The following is a 21,532-nucleotide window of genomic DNA, read 5'->3' as shown; positions in this document are numbered from 1 at the left end:
CTAGATATCTATAATCAAGTGAAAGATATCTTTTAATTCATTTTAATTAGAGATATCTCAAATTGGAGATATCTCTAACTTCCATTCTGCCTAGTCAAAATTTAATTACAGATATTTTGAGTTTTGACTAGTCAAAATGACATTATAGATATCTTGAATGAAAATTCTGACTCTTCACAATGTAAAATTACGACTAGTCAGAATGCAGTTGTAGATATCTGCAATGTTAATTCCGGATGGTCAAACTTGCAAAGGGGGGGGGGTGATTCCTGATCCAACCGCATCACATCTGAGGGGGCGGGGCTTGGGGAGGAGGCGGGGCTTGGGGAGCCTCCCACGTGACTCACGGACCCGCAGAGAAGCTGCTGACTGCAGACTTCACATCTCTGACTGCAGGCTTCACATCTCTGAGTGCAGACTTCACATCTCTGACTGCAGACTTCACATCTCTGACTGCAGACTTCACATCTCTGACTGCAGACTCCACATCTCTGCTGTCACTGATGGACTCACACGGACCGACGATGCAGTTCCATCTGGGAGGTAGGAAACGAGATCCGATTACACTTTACACATGTTTACTTTGCTTCTGTTCTTCTGTTCTATAATAAGCGACTGGAGAGAGTTGAGCAGTGGGGCTTTCAATCAATGTAATTATTTGTAAACTTGTGTATGATTTCTGCAAGTAATATTATGATTCATGCAGACCCGTAATACATCATAGACCCTTATTACTAAATGCTGCATTATATTGTTTCACTATGACATCATTTGTCCTTAATATGGTACAAAGAGTGTGTGACAGTGACTCATATTTGAAGGTGATCCCATTAGCCCTTGTTTTCCAACCTCACTGATGCAGTTGTTCGTCTCTGCCTCCACCTCTGGATGATGCTGAGGACCTGCTGCTGTTGACATGCGCTCTGACAGGCTGGAAATGGGTCCGCTTTGACACTGAGCGCTCACTCGCTGCAGTAGTGATCTCAGTTTTTTTGGATATTTATGTGTTTGTGGAAGTGCTTTTATGAGAGAGTGAGGGACATTCCCTCCTCGTCACGGATTCAAAGTCTTTGAAATGGTATCTGGCTGAAGCTTTTCCACCTCGTTTCACAACAGTCCACTACGATGAGTCATCCCAATACTCCCTCGCTGTGTCACATTAAATAAGATCCAGAGCCCAGTTTAGTTTGCTGTTAATCAGCACAGTCCACATTAAAACACAGGTGAATGTGAAACGCACCGGTCAACTCCAGGGTTTCTGATTCACTGTGCAGGAGTCCTAGGGACACTTTAATCAAAGTTTTAAAGGCAGGGTCAGTGATTTCTGGATGATGTCAAGTATGTCGATATTTGAAAGAAAACCCAGCCCCCCTCTGCCTTCACGCTTGTGAGCATGAACTCTCCTCCTGTCGAGGATTGGCTGGAGCAATACTTATTATGGTTTACTGGGCAGGCTGCCAGACTTTTTTATTTTTTCGTGCATGCATCATCTAGAGGTCGACTGTTGGATTATCTATGGAACTTATAAACAAAAGGCCCATAATTGTCCAACTGTTTAATAAGTATACTCTAAAATGTTGACTATTTGTATTCAAACAAATTAAAAAAAAAAGAAAATAATTATGGACAATCAATGAAACTTTGATAAAACACCAAGTCTAGGGGTCGCTTAAGACTTTTGAAGAGTTCTGTAATCTTCATCTAACTTGCCTCTGTCTTCTATGAGAATACTTTCAATACAGTCCTAGGGCCCGATTTACTAAGATCCTAAATAAAGAGTACTAAATTGCGTGTGCTCTGAAAAAGTTTGCGCGTGCTGTTGTTGTGTGTTTTGCGGGTGATCAACTAAGATTGCGTGCGCAATTGATAACAGGTGCAAACAGCAGTATTTAAATGAGTTGTTGCGCGTCTTACAGTTTGCGGCGCAAACTTTGCGCCATGGAGAGTCTGGATGGAAAGCAGGATATAGTCGCAAGCGCAAAATGAAATTTGACGAGTTGGAGTTAGAGCAGGGGTCCTCAACCCTGGTCCTCGAGGGCAGGTGTCCCTGCAGGTTTTAGATGTTTCCCTGCTTCATTGCACCGTGATACAAGTGACTGTGTCATCAACAGAATTGTGCAGCCCTGGATGAAAAGCTGATGACGATGATTAATTAGAATCAGGTGTGTTAAAGCAGGGAAACATCTAAAACATGCAGGACACCGGCCCTCGAGGACCAGGGTTGAGGACCCCTGAGTTAGAGATATTAGTGGAAGAGGCAAATTGTTGTGCCGTATTCAGCACCCCTGCCGTGAAAAGCACCCCCTCATATATTCAATGATAAGTAGACCAAGAAAAAAAACAACACACTGACACTTCAATATATTTATATATACACACTCACACAAACACATACTTAGGAGTTTATATTATATATATTTACAAATATTATGGAAGACAACACAGTAAGCAGGCTATTAATTAATAACATCAATAACCATTTACCCGATTTTTGTTATCTGTGACTGTGATTGTGGGAAAGTATGACTATTGTGGAATCCATGAGCGCATTTAAACATGAATCATTAACACAAAACTGGACGCTACGTGACACAGAATGAGAATATAATTTTTGTCAGACGAGGGGGTGCTTTTCACGGCAGGGGTGCTGAATACGGCACAACACCGGGGTATGACAACTGCAGAACAAGTATAGGCGCACAATAAGAAACACTTTTTTCTCCATGAAAACACGTGATTTATTTATTATCACAAATAAAAAAATGAATGTGCCTCCTGTGGCAACCTTTTGCTGAATAATACTCGATTTAACATTCAAATAAAATATTTCTGCTTTTGCATGTGGAGATTAGCACCGTCCTTTCGAACGTATTAAATACAGACGCAATCACAATCCCCGCAATAACTTTCAGGCTTGGTAAATCTCATTGCGCGTGGTAAATGGACCAATTTGCATCTTCCCCTCCCAGAATTTAGGATTTTTTGGTGAGTACGCCCCATATTGATTATTCATCTGTCACGGCCTGAGGTTGAGTGGGTGTGTCTGGCTCCTTCCCCCCTACCTGTTGGACCCTTCCCAGTTTCTAAGGTCATCAATCCTTCTACCGTACGACTCTCACTGCCTCGGCCCATGCAACGTGTTCACCCTGCCTTTCATGTCTCCCAAGTCAAGCCTGTGGTTCTCAGCCCTTTGTCCCCTCCCTCCAGGCCCCCTCCGCCTCCCAGGGTCGTTGGTGGTGGTGAGGTGTTTACTGTCCGGAAGTTGTTGAAGGTCCGCCGCAGGGGCAGGGGCCTCCAGTACCTTGTCGACTGGGAGGGCTATGGGCCTGAGGAGCGGTGTTGGGTCCCTTCCAGGTTCATCCTGGCTCGTTCCCTCATTAAGGACTTTCACCGTGACAATGCTGGGGCCTTGGATGGGACGCCAGGGGGCGTCCGTCGGAGAGGGGGTCCTGTCACGGCCTGAGGTTGAGTGGGTGTGTCTGGCTCCTTCCCCCCTACCTGACAACACCTGCAATCACTCTGGTGCAATCATGCCCACAGCATTTAAGCCTCAGTCCCTTTTCAGCCCATGCCAGATTGTCTTGTGTTCTCCAAGCCTTCAAGCCGTTTACCAAGCCAAGTGAGTTTTCAAGTTTTTGACCTTTTGATCTTTTTCTGCCCCCAGACCACGTTTTTGCCTAGCCCTTGCCGGTACCTCTGCCTTCGCTGACAGCCTTTTTGGACCTTGACCTTTGCCTGCCCCTGGATGGATTTTTGCCTGACCCCTGCCTGCTCAGATTTACTCAAATAAATCTTTTGAACCGTTTTCCCTTTGTCTGCATTTGTGTCCATTCCTTGTGTGCCTGACATCATCAGGGTACTAAATGAATTGCGTGTGCTATTTTGCGCATTTGAGAGACGCAGTCCTCTTTGCACGGTGTTAGTAGATCAGCTGGCACTTTGGTTTGCGGGTGCTGTCAAGTTTGCACACGTTTTTACACACGCAAACCTTTAGTAAATCAGGCCCCTAGTGTCTAACTATCAATACCGTGAATGAATTTATAATCAGCAAATTACTCCACTGATCAGCAGAGACAAAAGTAAATCATTGTCGTAAACTGTTTGTGGCGGGGATCAAAACAGCAACTGCAACAATATAATTTCCACAATAACATTTCCTCTTTAATCCTATAAAGTATCCAGAATACAGACACAACAAGATAATGGTTCGCTGGGATGTCTTTGCAATTAATTGATCCTGATTTGGCTGATTTGATTTGTCAGCATGTGATAACCTGCGTGTCCCTTCTGCCCTCGTCTCTGCTGCTAACGACGTTAACCTGCGACTGTGTTTCCCAGTTCAGCTGCAGATCCTGCTGGCCGTGGGTCTGGCCGTGTTCTGCTACTGCGTGGTCCTCGGCTGCATCCTCTGCTGTCGCAGGCGGAAGAGCGTCTCGTCAGAGGACAAGGAGGCGCCGTTTTCCTCGCCCTGTCCCGTCTCGAGGGCGACCGCCACATTGATCCATCCTCCGTCCACGCAGCCTGTCAGACAGCAGTATGAGGAGCTGGACGGGGACGTGCTGGAGTTTCCCTCCTCTAAAACTGAAGATGACCTGGCTGCTCTGCCCGGTGACCCCGGTAACCCCGGTAACCCCGGTGAGCCCGGTGAGCCCGGTGAGCCCTGCCCGACCGGGTCAGCCGACCCCATGAGGTCCCCGAGGTCCTTCTTCCCCATGCGGCGCCTCAGCTCCCCCGCCGCCCCCGCCTCCCCCGGGAAAGCTCAGAGTCACGGCCGAGCCTCTCTGCCCTCCCTCACCAAACCGAGCATCGCGTCCAAATCCCGCCATGCGATGGTTCGACGCTGCACCGTGAGCGGTGACGGCTTTGCTTACGACGAGAGCAGCCGCCTGACGGCCAGAGCCGCCGGAGCCCCCGGAGCCGCCGGAGCCGCCGTCCGGCAGGGGGAGGCTCAGCTGTCGCAGTACGGCTCCGGCTCTCTGTCGTCCTCCTCCCCCAAGTCGGCTCCTATGCTTCACTTCTCCCTGCTGTTCTCCGCGGCCTGCGGCTCCCTGGTGGTCAAGGTCCTGGGGATCCTGCTGGACAGCCGGAGGCGCAGCGGGATCTTCGTCCAGGTCAGCCTCCCGCCGCTGTTCCCCAGGCCCCAGGACGCGGCCCCGCGGCGGCGCGGCTTCAGCCTGGACCCGCGCAGCCACAGCTTCGTGCTGCAGGTGGGCTCTGCGGAGCAGCTCCGGAGCTGCACGCTGAAGCTGGCCGTCTGCAGCAGGGACTTCTCCGGCCTCAGAGAGACGGCCCTGGGGGCCGTGGAGCTCCCCTGTGAGCAGATGGACTGGGAACCGGACGTCATGACTACCCACACCCGGGAGCTGAACCCGGCCAAAAGAAAGATAAAGAAGGTACAAAGTGATCTAAGCAGTTGTTTGTCGTATTATCTACATTACAACTTTCTTTTCAGGGGAGAATCAGAAAAGGGGCACATTTGAGTTGATAAAGTTAATTTTGTCCATGGATTTACAATTGAATTCGCTAACTATTTTTGTCCGACAAGAAATATTTAGGTTTTTTAATTACCTGACATGTTTTGGCGATTCCTTTCGCCTTCATCAGAGTCACAAGATGGTGTGTGTACAACATAACGTACTTGTAAATACAACGTCAACACACCCGTCAAACCACACACAACACTGCACCAGATACTGGCTCATCCTAAGGACAAAATCCACCCAGAAAACAAATGCAACACCATTTATGAAATGCCATGCCACTCATGCATTAGAGGGAATGCGCATGACGTCACAGATGCGACTTCACGGCAGGTTTCGCCCACTGAGTGTCAGAAAGACTGAGTGTCAGAAAGACTGAGTGGCAGCGTAAACTTTCAGTTTGAGCAACTGGAAAACATCTGAAATGGGAAAGAGCTGTTGTGCGATCGACTGTACTCATAGATTTAGCAAGAAATCGGAGTTATCGTTTTACAGACTGCCGAAAAATAAGCTTAAGAGAGACAAATAGATCGCTGCAATTCTCAGAAACAACTGGATTCAAGGCACCGAAACGTGGATTTGCGGTTCCCATTTTGTATCAGGTAATGTTGGATTTTTGGGTAGCTAACGTTAAACGGGCAAATCATAAAGTTCGGTGTCCTTATCGCTTTAATTTCTACAACAAATCCTGCCTTGAAGTCGGACCAAGCGTCAAGACTTTTTTAAGCCTTCAAGCTTTGCTTCGTGTATTTCCCCGGCGTAGAAATTAAGTACATATAAATATCAGGAAACTGGATTGGTGGCCAAATATTAATGTCCATGGACCACTGGTTCTTGGTAACTGTACCAAATATTAATGTCCATGGACCACTGGTTCCTGGTAACTGTACCAAATATTAATGTCCATGGACCACTGGTTCTTGGTAACTGTACCAAATATTAATGTCCATGGACCACTGGTTCTTGGGGAAACTATACCAAATATTAATGTCCATGGACCACTGGTTCTTGGTAACTGTACCAAATATTAATGTCCATGGACCACTGGTTCTTGGTAACTGTACCAAATATTAAAGTCCATGGACCACTGGTTCTTGGTAACTGTACCAAATATTAATGTCCATGGACCACTGGTTCTTGGTAACTTTACCAAATATTAATGTCCATGGACCACTGGTTCTTGGGGTAACTGTACCAAATATTAATGTCCATGGACCACTGGTTCTTGGTAACTGTACCAAATATTAATGTCAATGGACCACTGGTTCTTGGGGTAACTGTACCAAATATTAATGTCCATGGACCACTGGTTCTTGGTAACTGTACCAAATATTAATGTCCATGGAGCACTGGTTCTTGGTAACTGTACCAAATATTAATGTCCATGGACCACTGGTTCTTGGTAACTTTACCAAATATTAATGTCCATGGACCACTGGTTCTTGGGGTAACTGTACCAAATATTAATGTCCATGGACCACTGGTTCTTGGTAACTGTACCAAATATTAATGTCCATGGACCACTGGTTCTTGGTAACTGTACCAAATATTAATGTCCATGGACCACTGGTTCTTGGTAACTGTACCAAATATTAATGTCCATGGACCACTGGTTCTTGGTAACTGTACCAAATATTAATGTCCATGGACCACTGGTTCCTGGTAACTGTACCAAATATTAATGTCCATGGACCACTGGTTCTTGGTAACTGTACCAAATATTAATGTCCATGGACCACTGGTTCTTGGGGAAACTGTACCAAATATTAATGTCTATGGACCACTGGTTCTTGGTAACTGTACCAAATATTAATGTCCATGGACCACTGGTTCTTGGTAACTGTACCAAATATTAATGTCCATGGACCACTGGTTCTTGGTAACTGTACCAAATATTAATGTCCATGGACCACTGGTTCTTGGTAACTGTACCAAATATTAATGTCCATGGACCACTGGTTCTTGGTAACTGTACCAAATATTAATGTCCATGGACCACTGGTTCTTGGTAACTGTACCAAATATTAATGTCCATGGACCACTGGTTCTTGGGGTAACTGTACCAAATATTAATGTCCATGGACCACTGGTTCTTGGTAACTTTACCAAATATTAATGTCCATGGACCACTGGTTCTTGGGGTAACTGTACCAAATATTAATGTCCATGGACCACTGGTTCTTGGTAACTGTACCAAATATTAATGTCCATGGACCACTGGTTCTTGGTAACTGTACCAAATATTAATGTCCATGGACCACTCGTTCTTGGTAACTGTACCAAATATTAATGTCCATGGACCACTGGTTCTTGGTAACTGTACCAAATATTAATGTCCATGGACCACTGGTTCTTGGTAACTGTACCAAATATTAATGTCCATGGACCACTGGTTCCTGGTAACTGTACCAAATATTAATGTCCATGGACCACTGGTTCTTGGTAACTGTACCAAATATTAATGTCCATGGACCACTGGTTCTTGGGGAAACTGTACCAAATATTAATGTCCATGGACCACTGGTTCTTGGTAACTGTACCAAATATTAATGTCCATGGACCACTGGTTCTTGGTAACTGTACCAAATATTAATGTCCATGGACCACTGGTTCTTGGTAACTGTACCAAATATTAATGTCCATGGACCACTGGTTCTTGGTAACTTTACCAAATATTAATGTCCATGGACCACTGGTTCTTGGGGTAACTGTACCAAATATTAATGTCCATGGACCACTGGTTCTTGGTAACTGTACCAAATATTAATGTCCATGGACCACTGGTTCTTGGGGTAATTGTACCAAATATTAATGTCCATGGACCACTGGTTCTTGATAACTGTACCAAATATTAATGTCCATGGACCACTGGTTCTTGGTAACTGTACCAAATATTAATGTCCATGGACCACTGGTTCTTGGTAACTGTACCAAATATTAATGTCCATGGACCACTGGTTCTTGGGGAAACTGTACCAAATATTAATGTCCATGGACCACTGGTTCTTGGTAACTGTACCAAATATTAATGTCCATGGACCACTGGTTCTTGGTAACTGTACCAAATATTAATGTCCATGGACCACTGGTTCTTGGGGTAACTGTACCAAATATTAATGTCCATGGACCACTGGTTCTTGGTAACTGTACCAAATATTAATGTCCATGGACCACTGGTTCTTGGTAACTGTACCAAATATTAATGTCCATGGACCACTGGTTCTTGGTAACTGTACCTAATATTAATGTCCATGGACCTCTGGTTCTTGGTAACTGTACGGGTCACTGTCAAGTCCAACTGCCTTTAATTTAAGCCGATAATCAGCTGTTATCTCGTCTTCTCCACTAGCTGTTTTTGCTGATGTTTTTGCCACTCAGTGTGAGTAAGGGGGCGTGGTCCCATGGGGAAGTGACGTCAATGCAGACCCTCTATAACACATACATCGGGGAGACGGGGGGAGCTTTATTACAAGGAAGAAAGAACATAAAAAGGAAGGGGAGAAGGAGACAACAACAAGACAGGAACACTACAAGTCAGCCATCAGCGATCACTGCAGAAGGGGAACCAGGCCAGAGGCCTCGGCACCCAAACACCAGCTGGATCAGGGAGGCCATAGAGACCAGGAAGCCGGGCCTGAGGACCATCAGCAGGGACGAGGGAGAACTACCTGCTCTCTCCCACCTGGAGCATCCTGGAGGGGCAGCAGGGGGCGGGACTCACCTGTCAATCTGACAGCTGAGTCGCGCCTCCCTATAACTTCAGCTGATAAATGACGGGTCACACACACCATCTTGTGACTCTGATGAAGGCTAAAGGAATCGCCGAAACATGTCAGCAATTACAAAACCTAAAAATGTCTTGTCGACAAAAAGAATTAGCAAATTAAAGAGCAGATTTGAGGTTCATATTTGCTAAAGAGAGCACATGATCCCTCTCCAAAATAGCCTGAAAAGCCTTACTTACATGATGATACTTCACTTTTAACTGTATTTACATGCTGCAGCGGGTGCAAAGAACACATGGTTAAAGGTTGAGTGTTGGTCTAGCGACCTCTAGTGGCGGCTGCTGCAGCTGCAGCCCACTGAAGAACCACTGAAGTGATGTGTGTGTCCTGTCTGGGGCCACTGCGATAACAGCATTGTGGTAGAAGTTAAGGGCGGAAATTGCTTTTTATAAGCTTATAAAAGTGTGTCAATATTTATAATCTCACTACTGCACATAATTTGCACAAAGTGTATGTGGAGAAAACGTATATCTGTGTGTGAAATACAGAAACTACAGCATAGCTCAGGCATACGCCGTCCCTTTAGGGTCTCACGTGGGGTTTAAACTACTCATAACCTGCGTAACTGGGCTCTTTAGTGGCGCCTGTAGCTGAACAGTGAAATATTTATAGTTTTTCTTCCCTTAATAGACAAAGTAGTTAAATCTGTAAACCATGTTCAGAGGAAAGAACCTTTGCAGGTATAAGACAGAAATGCTACGGCAGCATTATGCATGACCATTACACTCAGCTGGAGATAGGAGCGCTTTGTTTTCCCTAAGTACACATCCAAGTAAACTAAGTACTCATCTTTCCCTAACATGCAATTTGTGCGCATTATACATATTTGAAATTGTGAGCATGCAGATAAATTTTATTTGCCATTAGTACATTTGTGTTAGTGCCTAGGAATTCTTGTGCAGAGGAAACTCAGAGTACAAACATTAAAAACTAAAACAACAATAAAAATGATAAAATAACAATAAATATCAGACACTTTACACTTTACCTAAGGATATTGCACGTTTCCCGATTGATTGAACAGAGGTAGATTGGTCAAGAGGACTGATGGTACTTTCCGATTGATGATACGTCTGTTCTGCTTTGTCTAAGGCTGTTTGTAGAGTGTTAATGTTTGAGGACGTTGTGTGTGTCTTTAATCATGCTATGGGCCGACTTCGTGCAGCGTTGTGTGTAAATGAACTTCCCATAGAGGGAAGTTTTGTTGTTATGATCCTCTCTGCAGTCTTGATCGCCCTCTGAAGAGCCTTCCTCTCCGCCTGGGTGTTGTTTCCAGTTGTGAGGATGCTCTCCACCAAACCTGTGTATGCTTGGATGCATCGTCCAACGTGTATGCAAAGCTCACGTAGTCTTTGTTGAATTGGTCTCAGAGAATGTGTTATATGATTTAGTTGAAACATCTTTGCCATGTCTCGCCTGCTCGGTTGGTTTAAAGGAGCTTGAGGCAAGAATAAGAAATGAGACTCATTAGCGCCACGACGACCATCGGGGGTTCCTGCAGCAACAGCGAAGCCGGCGCGGGAGTGCGTGTGTAATCTCATATGATTTTCACATCAAGCTCTAAATCAGACTTACAATGTTATCTTACCTGGTCAGTAGGAAATGAGCCGTGTCAGCATCTGTTTTCAGTCCCAATTGAAGTTGAAGCTGCCTCCATGACTCAAACGCGTATCCAATGTTTACTCGTGCGCCGCCGAGAACGGGCATGCAGCGTCATGTGACGTCACATCCGCAGGACAGCGCGGGAAATTCGGCCCAAAATGCAGCACATTTTCAGCACACAGCCTGTTCAAGGCAACGGAGAGATACACTAGAGGGATCATTCTTTTTGGTTTGGAACGCTTCATCTGACATTATTACTAGAAAACGTATCTGAATTTTTTTCATAAATCCAGCCTCAATCCTGCCTCATGCTCCTTTAATGATGAGTAAAAGTGTGGATTCAAAGGTATAAATACCATTTATCATGTTTTGTCCCTGAAGGACTCTAACGTCCCCAGTTTTCCGGTGCTGGTAGTCACGCTGGCTTCGTTATCAGTGAGTGGAGAGCAAACCGCCACAGTGCAGCAAACAGAGACTCTGCTGCAGCGCTGCCACAAAATAACAGACTTCTGCATCGACGTTTCAGTGACTTTTCGTCACGAGACTTGGTATTTTGGAGCCGGCTTCCCGCCCCCCCCTCATGTCCCTATATGGTCCATCGTTTCCAACCCTCAGATCATCACCTTCCCCGTTATCAACAGCAGCAGCTGCCCCGCCGGGAGTAAATTTAGATGTGGAGCTGCAGGGAAAACATACAGCTGATTAGCAACCTGAAGCATCGAGAGAGAGTTTGATTTATCATGCGAGGGCACCTAGCTGCCGGCTGTTACCGTTGGCACCGTCAGAGTTTAGGACGACACCAGAGGTTTTTGTAATCAGTGTAATGGACCCGGAGGAGAGTGGGTGACTGTTCGTCAGCATCACATCACTTGTTTGGACATTTTGTTGGAGCGGGCGGCAACACGCGGCATATCTTGACAACTTAAGTGGCACTCAAAGGAGGAGGATCAGTATTCTGTTTACGGGGCAGCGGTTCTCGATGAGGACGGGAGACGGAATGAGAGGAATAAGCAGTGATTTAGGCCACGTTTCCACGTAGCCGGGTATTTACAAAAACGGATATTTCCCCCTCTACGTTTTGAAAAATATCCTCGTTTACACGAACCTGCATAAATATCTGTTAAGGTGCTATGAGCAGCCAAACCTGCAGGGGGCAGTGTAACGAGAAGATAAAGTCATGCTAGCCAATCAGAATCCTGGAAAAAAACGTCAACAAATGACACGAGTGAAGCCTGAATAATATGGTTCTGCGTTAAATCAACGGCGTAGCCTACGTACGGTGCGCGTCGCCGCGTACACTACGCCGTAGCTCTGCGTTGGTGTGACGTGGAACCATAAATCAGCCTTGACTGCAGTTACTTCCAAGATGAACGAGAGTCTTTCGTTTGGAGTGACAGAGAAGTGGATTTACTTACTTAAGTGTGACTTTAGAATATAAAACAGGTAAAATACAAGAAAATATTGACGGTGGCCAAACTAATTGTAACCACCGGTGTCACTCATGACGCTGGTGACGTTTCTGTCTCATAATGTGACGTTCTGAAGCCTAAATGTCCGTTTCTCTCCGTTTACAAGCAAACGTGAAAACTGAGGTGACGTGAAAATCTCCACTTTGGCCGGAGTTTTCAGAAATGATCGTTTTTGGAGACTTTGAGGTTCGTTTTTGTGTAAACGAACGGCCAAAACGCATGAAAACGCCACCGTTTTTGCTGCGTGGAAACGGGGCCTTAGATTTGATGCCTGTTTTCTTGACTTGCAGGATGTTCAAAAAGCAAAGTTTGATTTAAGTTTATGTAATTAGTGTTTTGATCAGTTAACTGAGAACAAACACGCACATACAGCATCATGGGATCCCTCTGCAGTTCAACTTCTTAAATGTTTGTTTGTTTTTGGACTGTACTCCACTGATGTAGAAAGTGATTGGGAGTTAATGCTCAGCCAGTCAGACATGCAATGCAACAAAAAAATAAGAATGCATTTCCGTCTGCAGTTTGTTCCTAGGTTTTGCGTGCTTCGGATGACTCATGTCTCCGAGGTTAATTTGAAATATCAAGAATGCACAGAGCTACCAAATAACAACAGATAGCCGGAGAATTACGTAACAATTTATTGTAATTAAAAACATATGTGCCTGAGGAAGAAACATATATAAAATTGTCATCTTTTTAATGCAGAAATGTTTTAAATAGAGGCAGACGAGGGTTTCACTCTATATTCAGATGGCAGGAACTGCCTGAAGCGAATGATAACCCAGTATCTGCAATTCAAATTTCAGACGAAGTTGTTGGCTGCAATAAATAAGGTTTGGTATTTTATTTTGATGCACGTCCTGAGCTGTTAACACTAACACTCAGTTTCTTAAGCAGGAGCTTTCCCCAAAGCCGGCCTGCAGGTCTCTGAACTGAGGAGCTGGTCACCGAGTCGGTGAACTGAGATTCTCATTGAAGAAAATCGCCTTCACGATCTAATTTCCATCTATGGCACGTTGCTGGCGGGCGAACATTTGGCTGGCTCAGTGAAAGTGACTCTCTGGGTGCCAGATCATTTCAGTTAACAGCAGCTGACAGGAAATGAGATGGAAATTACCAGGCGGTGAACGCATCAGCTTTTGCTTTTATTCAAAGTCATTTTAAGAACAAAACCATTAAGGCTTCTACATTGATTCTGATCACTTTTGTGTCAGTCATTTTATTAAAATACAGTTTGAATATCTTCACAAGAACCTGACTCTTGAACCTAGTTGCTCTTTTTATCTTGTTTTTCCACCTTTTCCATTTCATTCATCGTCTCCCAAAGACTGAATATCTGTCCCTTATTACCTAGCTCATTACATTGCTAATATATTACTACACCTGTGTGTTTCCTGCAGCAGAGTGTGAGTTCTCAGGAGACCTCTGGGCGCAGGAAGAGCTCAGTCAGCGTGCCGCTGGCTCTGGGACAGCTCCTCATCCTGCTGCAGCATCAGGCGCCGGCCCAGCGAATCAAGGTGATGGTCCGGAAGGCCGAGAATCTGGCCAAGCTCACGCGGATCCCGGGAGCTCCAGGTGAGGATCATATTTACTGATCAGGTACACCCTCATTTAGTCATTCTTTTTTTTTTTTTTTTACCTTGTCTGCACACATATTAATGATTGATACCATGCCGGTAAAAACCAAAGGCATACATGTGCATTATTAATATATTTAATATAAATACATATATATACGCATACGTACGCATACACATGTAAACCCAGTGAATTTAAAAAAAAAAAAATTTTTGGGGGGGGGGGGTGACATCCGCTGCCAATCCAGGAAGCAGGAACACACGGAGGCCAGTCAAGCACTGGAAATCTGCAACAAAAACCACAAACAAAACACAAAACCGACACGGAGCCGACCAAAACACGAGCAGCAATCCACCCAAATCTGGAGATCTGATCACAGTCTGAGCTAAGCTAGGCTAGGCTAGGCTAACCTACCGCTAACTAACCCCAAAAACTACAGAGCAAGCATGCAGGTGAACAAGCCAGTGTGTATGTCTATGTGTGTGTGTGCGTGTATGTATATGACTGTGTGGCTATGTGTGTGTGCGTGTGTGTGTGTGATTATGTGTGTGTATACATGTGTGTGTGTGTACATGTTTTTGTGGCTATGTGTGTGTGTGTGTGTATGTATATGTTTATGTGGCTGTGTGTGTGTGTGTGTGTGTGTGTGTGTGTGTGTGTGTGTGTGTGTGTGTGTGTGTGTGTGTGTGTGTGTGTGTGTGTGTGTGTGTGTGTAATAGTCCTATCAAAATCCACCTGAAGTGTATCTATAGTGGGGGAGGGGGGGAGCAACCCCGCCACCCGTGAGACCAAAGGCCGACAAGGAAGAACCCAGAACCCAGGCCACCATCAACCCCACAGAGGAGAACCTGGAACCCAGACCACCAGCAACCCCACAGAGGAGAACCTGGAACCCAGGCCACCAGCATCCCCACAGAGGAGAAGAACCTGGAACCCAGGCCACCAGCAACCCCACAGAGGAGAACCTGGAACCCAGGCCACCAGCAACCCCACAGAGGAGAACCTGGAACCCAGGCCACCAGCAACCCCACAGAGGAGAACCTGGAACCCAGGCCACCAGCAACCCCACAGAGGAGAACCTGGAACCCAGGCCACCAGCATCCCCACAGAGGAGAAGAACCTGGAACCCAGGCCACCAGCAACCCCACAGAGGAGAACCTGGAACCCAGACCACCAGCAACCCCACAGAGGAGAAGAACCTGGAACCCAGGCCACCAGCATCCCCACAGAGGAGAAGAACCTGGAACCCAGGCCACCAGCATCCCCACAGAGGAGAAGAACCTGGAACCCAGGCCACCAGCAACCCCACAGAGGAGAGAAGAACCTGGAACCCAGACCACCAGCAACCCCACAGAGGAGAAGAACCTGGAACCCAGACCACCAGCAACCCCACAGAGGAGAAGAACCTGGAACCCAGGCCACCAGCAACCCCACAGAGGAGAAGAACCTGGAACCCAGGCCACCAGCAACCCCACAGAGGAGGAGAACCTGGAACCCAGGCCACCAGCAACCCCACAGAGGAGAACCTGGAACCCAGGCCACCAGCAACCCCACAGAGGAGGAGAACCTGGAACCCAGGCCACCAGCAACCCCACAGAGGAGAACCTGGAACCCAGGCCACCAGCAACCCCACAGAGGAGAAGAACCTGGAACCCAGACCACCAGCAACCCCACAGAGGAGAACCTGGAACCCAGGCCACCAGCAACCCCACAGAGGAGAAGAACCTGGAACCCAGGCCACCAGCAACCCCACAGAGGAGAAGAACCTGGAACCCAGGCCACCAGCAACCCCACAGAGGAGAAGAACCTGGAACCCAGGCCACCAGCAACCCCACAGAGAAGAACCTGGAACCCAGGCCACCAGCAACCCCACAGAGGAGAAGAACCTGGAACCCAGGCCACCAGCAACCCCACAAAGGAGAACCTGGAACCCAGGCCACCAGCAACCCCACAGAGGAGAAGAACCTGGAACCCAGGCCACCAGCAACCCCACAGAGGAGAACCTGGAACCCAGACCACCAGCAACCCCACAGAGGAGAAGAACCTGGAACCCAGGCCACCAGCAACCCCACAGAGGAGAAGAACCTGAAACCCAGGCCACCAGCAACCCCACAGAGGAGAAGAACCTGGAACCCAGGCCACCAGCAACCCCACAGAGGAGAAGAAGAGTTAGTCATTCAAATACTGATAAATTATGATAAACTGACGACCTCATTCAGACACACTCCTTTAGAGGCAGATGATGCAAACATGGAGAATATTATTTGATATTTTGGTCCATCCATCATCTATCCATCATCCATCCATCCATAATCCATCCATCCATCATCCATCCATCCATCATCCATCCATCCATCCATCATCCATCATCCATCCATCCATCATCCATCCATCCATCCATCATCCATCATCCATCCATCATCCATCCATCACCCATCATCCATCCATCCATCATCCATCCATCCATCCATCATCCATCATCCATCATCCATCCATCATCCATCCATCCATCCATCATCCATCCATCCATCCATCATCCATCATCCATCCACCTTTGGATTTTTCGCTGCTTCGGCCATGATACCAGCTCCGCGTTTAGCTCACCACCAGTTCTCCTGAGCTCTGCGCTCCACGCCCCGACCATTTTCGTCTCGACTACGAATGGGGAAGGAGGGGGAAGTGACGTATGACGTAAAGCAGTCAAAGCCGTAAAAATGTGTAGTTTTTTAGTGTGGCAGGGTTCCTACCATGCTCCTCAAAGTTACATAGTGCCAGTGAAGGTGATACAGACCCCTCAGACCATGACAGAGGTTCATTAAACCTGTTGGAAGTTGATGTACCATCACAATGACTCTGGAAATATGATATTACAGTTTTTCTCAATCACTTTGGTACATTTCTCACATCAGAACTGAAATTCTCAAAAGTTCTTGTTCAGTTTTCACATCATCATGTCATTTGTGCAGATGAAAAAGGCAGTTTCTCATTGCATTGAACAAATTGCAAATGCTTTTGTCCATCCATGCAAATGATTGTGTACAATTCTCAGTTTTTTCGTACATTATCAATTGCTTTTGTCATGCTAATCAAAATGCTTTGTTATAGGAATCTATCAAATAGTCTCTTTCCCCAAAACATTTAGGCTATAGTTCATCATATAAGTCTTCACATGCAAAATGATTTACCAAGCCATCATAACATGTCAAGCATATATACATTTCCATAAGACATTTGTCTGTAAATATGATCTAAATTGGTAAATTCCTCCCAGGTGAATCTAGACTTTCTCTAATGAAAAGAGTTGATCAACCAATGATCGACAGTTTTCTGAATGAGCTCAAGGGAGCATCTCATGAACAATCTACTGGGGAGTATATAGGTAACCAGAGCACAATAGAAACTTACAATGTCTGACAATGGAAGGACAACAGCCAAGAAGAAGGAGAGGAAGAGGGGTGAGGCTGCGTGGTGGAGGAGTAGGAAGAGGAAGAGGCAGAAGAGGCGGACACATGCGTGTTCCTGATGAAATCAGAGCAACACTTGTAGACCATGTTTTGAATCATGGGCTGACTATGCCAATGAAGAAGTTATTCTCTAAATGTGAATCTTGTCTTTTCCAATCAATCTTACACGTATACATTATATGAGGTCAAATGTACAACACTTGTCATCACACCTAAACCACATTTTACATCAACATGTCCCTTCAAAGTGCCTTCAATTGCCAACATGACTAATGAATTTGACTGTCTTATCTGTACACAATGACACAATGATTAAACATTCTGATGGCACTGACAAGTATATTGACACAAAAACTTGCTTTTGAGGGATGGACTAAGGATTTTGAGCAAGAGACTGGCTTTTGCAGGTGATCCACAGTGTTTTGCTATTTGTTCAAACTGTTTTGAGAAATGCACTTGATCTTCTGCAAATTGCAAGAATGATTGGAAAAATGTACCAAAGTGATTGAGAAAAACTGTAAGTCCAGGGTGAAGACGAAAGCAACATTATTTTTTTTAATTTTACCCCCCCCCCCCCCCACCGAAAGTCGACATATCATGGACGTTTTACAGGCAACAGTCCAGAAATGGTACATAAAAAACACATTGCATGATCCCTGGGTGCTCTAATGACTATGACAAAAAGCAGGCGAGCATCGTTTCATTCCTGCTCATTTACAACGGGGGAGATGATGATCTTGTCAATCATTACATTACATTACATTAAACGCTGCGATGCTAATAAACACATTGCATTTTCCTCTGCCACCCCCGTGTTACAGTCAGAGAGACAGATCCTTGCTTGGCTTGTAATGTGATTACACGAGGAGCTGATGAGGCTCATTTCCCGTCCTGTCTGAGCCGTATCGAGAGACGAGCTGCAGCAAAGCAAAACTCATGATCAAATCGCTCATTCTTGTGTTTCTCGTGAGATATAAGATAAAACCACTCCTTAAATGCCTGGAAAGACTTGATATTTGGGGAAGCAAAAGCGATCTTATGTGATGGTGACGGAATAAACTCCTCTTTAGGAAGCAGTAAATCTTTTTTAACATTGTATATGTTCAAGAAATAGCGGCGGCTGCATCTTTAGCCCTCTATTTTTGTCCAATAGATCACTATGTTGTCATCAACCTGCGACAAGATGGCAAAGTCATTTCCTCCAAGGAGACCAAAGTGACCAGTCGTCCGAACCCCGTCTGGAACGCTCCGTTCCTGTTCGACCTCCCGCCCGGCGACGTCACGCAGCTCCCGCTAGCTCTCGAGTTCATCGTCATGCAGGTAGGAAGTTTCAAAACGGTCCTGAGTTCAGGTTCTGTGCAGCATCTGGGTCCGTGGACTTCACGGAATCCGTTTTTTGTTTTGAAATTACAAAATAAAAATAGAGAAATAATCCAAAATAATCCATTCCCCATCTTTTGTTTTGATAATAAAAAATGGAAAACGGAAAACGGATCATTAGTGTGTGGAAAACTCTTTTCTCTATTTCCTGTTCGTTTCCAAGGATACTGAAAACAAGGATTGGACAAATGGGGGGATTGCGCAGTAATAAATGAAGAAAGTTGTTTCTGGTTCTTTTGTTGATCAGATTGAAAATTTATCTGTAATCTGTCTTCACTCCGTCATGAAACTGCAGTGATGTTGTGACAGTCCGTTCAGCTGCAGCGTCCAATCAATAATCAATAACATGGACTGAACTCTAACATACTGGAAACCAATAGGAAATAGAGAAAAGAGTTTTCCACTCGCTGTTTTAATTCCCAATTTCGATTTTCAAACACATCAATGAAATCAGATAACGGATAACGGATAACGGATAACGGATAACGGATAACGGATAACGATCCGTTTTCCGTTTTTTATTATCAAAACAAAAGATGGGAAACTGATTATTTCGGATTATTTCTTTATTTTTATTTTGTCATTTCAAAACAAAAAACCGATGGCCGCGAAGTCCACGGACCCGTCTGCATCTTTCTGTACTATAATACCACTGTTTTACTGCAGGGCCGTCTCTACACGAAGAGCAGTATTCTGGGCCGCGTGCTGATTGGCCGAGAGGCATCAGAGGCCGGAGAGGGACACTGGAGGGAAATGTGCACTCCGGGGCAAACGGAAACCACCCGTTGGCACACCGTCCAGTCAGACGCCCTTTAGGATTGATTGATTAGAGTCCAGAGGGTCCGAGTGTATCTACGGGCTCGAGGGAGAGAAGCTCGGACCGTTGGATCGGCCGGCGTCTGGATGCCCGCGTCGCCTTTGTGATTATTTCCACTGTGACTCCTCAAAACCGCAGTATGTGCAACCGTATTATTCTGGATGTGCTCCATTATGCATGCTGATGCTGTAACACACAACACTGACACGCTGGCGAGAGGCTACAAATGATCCATTTTGTCTGGAAACATGAAGGATTTATTAAGTATTAACAGTATTTTATCCTTCAGCCTGTGCTTTGCTTTTGTGACCCTGGACTCTAAAAGCCTCTCAGCCCTCAGATCTCTTGGATTAAGTATACGACTGTATCTGTAGTACTTTCACGGGGTGTGCGTGTCTGTGGAGCCGTGGTTTTATCGTGTGCATTAGGAGAAAAGGTTTTGTTCTCTTTTCATTGACTGGAATTTACAATAAAATTGTGGGAGTTTTGTCGTTCTAAGTCTCTGCAGCTTTTCATCACGGTTACACACATATACAAGTCACCTACTGATGCACAAAACATCCTTAAAAGAGGAAAATAAAGAGCTGGGGCCTCATCTATAAAGCTTGCTTGCGCAGAAAAAGCGCCTGAAAGTTGCAGAAGCCGCCTTCTACGCAAAACCTCGGATCTAAAAAGAAAAAACTAACCGAAAAATCTGCGGATCCCTACGGCAACCCGGAACCTCCCGTAAGAATTTACTTAAGACACGGGGAACTGGCGATGCAGGCGGTGAGGTGGTGAAATGAAGCCAGATTCATGTCATACTCTTAATAATGTCATCACATATCACAACATATATCAGATTTATAATAAAATAGCGCTGATCGTGTCCTTCTGTGTTTGAAACTCAGCGTCAATCCGAACTCTGGTGCTGCTGCACCCGCGGTGACACGCCGGGAACCTCCTTCACCCACCGCTTTAGGACAGAACAAACGAGGGGCTTCGTAGAGCGTTTAGGGGCTCCACGGAGCCCCTCATTTCTTCCCTAAAGGGACACAGATTTTTGTATATATATAATGAGTTTTACACGCGCGTGAAACCTTTACGTGCGGGTGTAAGCCTAAATTAGGGTTCCGCGTTAAAATGATGCAGAGCCTACGCCGTAGGGTACGCGGCGACGCGTACCCTACGAAAAGCAAACAACATATAAAAAATTCAGACTCCTAGCTAAAGGCGTTATTGAACTATGCAAAAAAAGACACAAAATAGGCCCTGTTCCATTAGTCAGGAGGCTCTCAGAGCTAGAGGTTTCTACACCCTCCTAACCAGCCAGAACGTTTTGGAGGAAAAACTGTTGCAGAAGTCATAGAAATCTTTTATATGTTGTTTGGGGGCATCCCCTGATCAGACAAACGTTAGTTTGGTGCAGATCGGACCTGTACTTTTCAATGGGCGGGGCTTTGAAACGTCACCTTTTCCAACATTCGAACGGACGCCGTTGCCACAAAATTTGACCAAACAAAGTAAAACTTCACCTGTGGCCTCCATATGGGGCCTAGATTGGGCTTGCCAAGTCTCAACTCTGTGAACCCTTTGCAATGCCAACTAGCTCTGTGGAAGTCGTACAGCCACGGGACCAAAAGATCCTAGCAAGGGGCCTTCTGCATTGCAACATAGTCAAAAATCAGTCTCCCAGCTCAAAGCGTTAGTGAATTATTCAAAAAACACACAAAAAAGGCCCGAAAAAGGCAACACACACGGTGACCTTTGGCATTTCCGAAGGTCGCATGGGTCTGGACCTCGGCACAGTGGATGAGAGTCACCTCCTGATACAGAGTCTAGAATTTCAGCCTCTTAGCTCAAAGCGTTAGTGAACTATGCAAAAAATGACACGAAATAGTCTTCGCAGGCCCGAAAAGCAACAGACGCAGTGACCTTTGACACTTCCAAAGGTCACAGAGATCTGAAACTCGGCACA

The 21,532-nt window shown here is 45.7% G+C and overlaps 2 protein-coding genes across 2 annotated transcripts in view; both read left to right on the top strand.

Annotated features, from left to right (window-relative positions):
- The window catches only part of LOC133418390 (NACHT, LRR and PYD domains-containing protein 4-like), a 398,000-nt gene that overhangs the window by 53,584 nt on the left and 322,884 nt on the right, over window positions 1–21,532 (top strand). The gene's annotated exons all lie outside the window — the stretch shown is intronic.
- On the top strand, window positions 476–20,050 carry LOC133418426 (synaptotagmin-11-like). Its single transcript, XM_061707106.1, has 5 exons — window positions 476–543; window positions 4,339–5,393; window positions 13,737–13,911; window positions 18,532–18,698; window positions 19,425–20,050. Exons 1-5 carry the CDS (start codon window positions 504–506, stop codon window positions 19,572–19,574), a joined length of 1,587 nt encoding a protein of 528 aa, XP_061563090.1. The 5' UTR covers window positions 476–503; the 3' UTR covers window positions 19,575–20,050.

The sequence above is a fragment of the Cololabis saira genome, chromosome 2 (genome assembly GCF_033807715.1).
Source record: "Cololabis saira isolate AMF1-May2022 chromosome 2, fColSai1.1, whole genome shotgun sequence".
NCBI lineage: Eukaryota > Metazoa > Chordata > Actinopteri > Beloniformes > Belonidae > Cololabis > Cololabis saira.
The sequence above is the reverse complement of the archived record's forward strand: the minus strand, read 5'-3'. Positions and strand labels throughout refer to the sequence as shown.

Bases quoted from the DNA above. Each gene is read 5' to 3' on its own strand.
- LOC133418426 (XM_061707106.1), top strand. From the start codon at position 504: ATGGACTCACACGGACCGACGATGCAGTTCCATCTGGGAG. The intron at 5,394-13,736 runs GTACAAAGTGAT...TGTTTCCTGCAG, and splicing joins CCAAAAGAAAGATAAAGAAG to CAGAGTGTGAGTTCTCAGGA. The intron at 13,912-18,531 runs GTGAGGATCATA...TTTGTCCAATAG, and splicing joins GCGGATCCCGGGAGCTCCAG to ATCACTATGTTGTCATCAAC.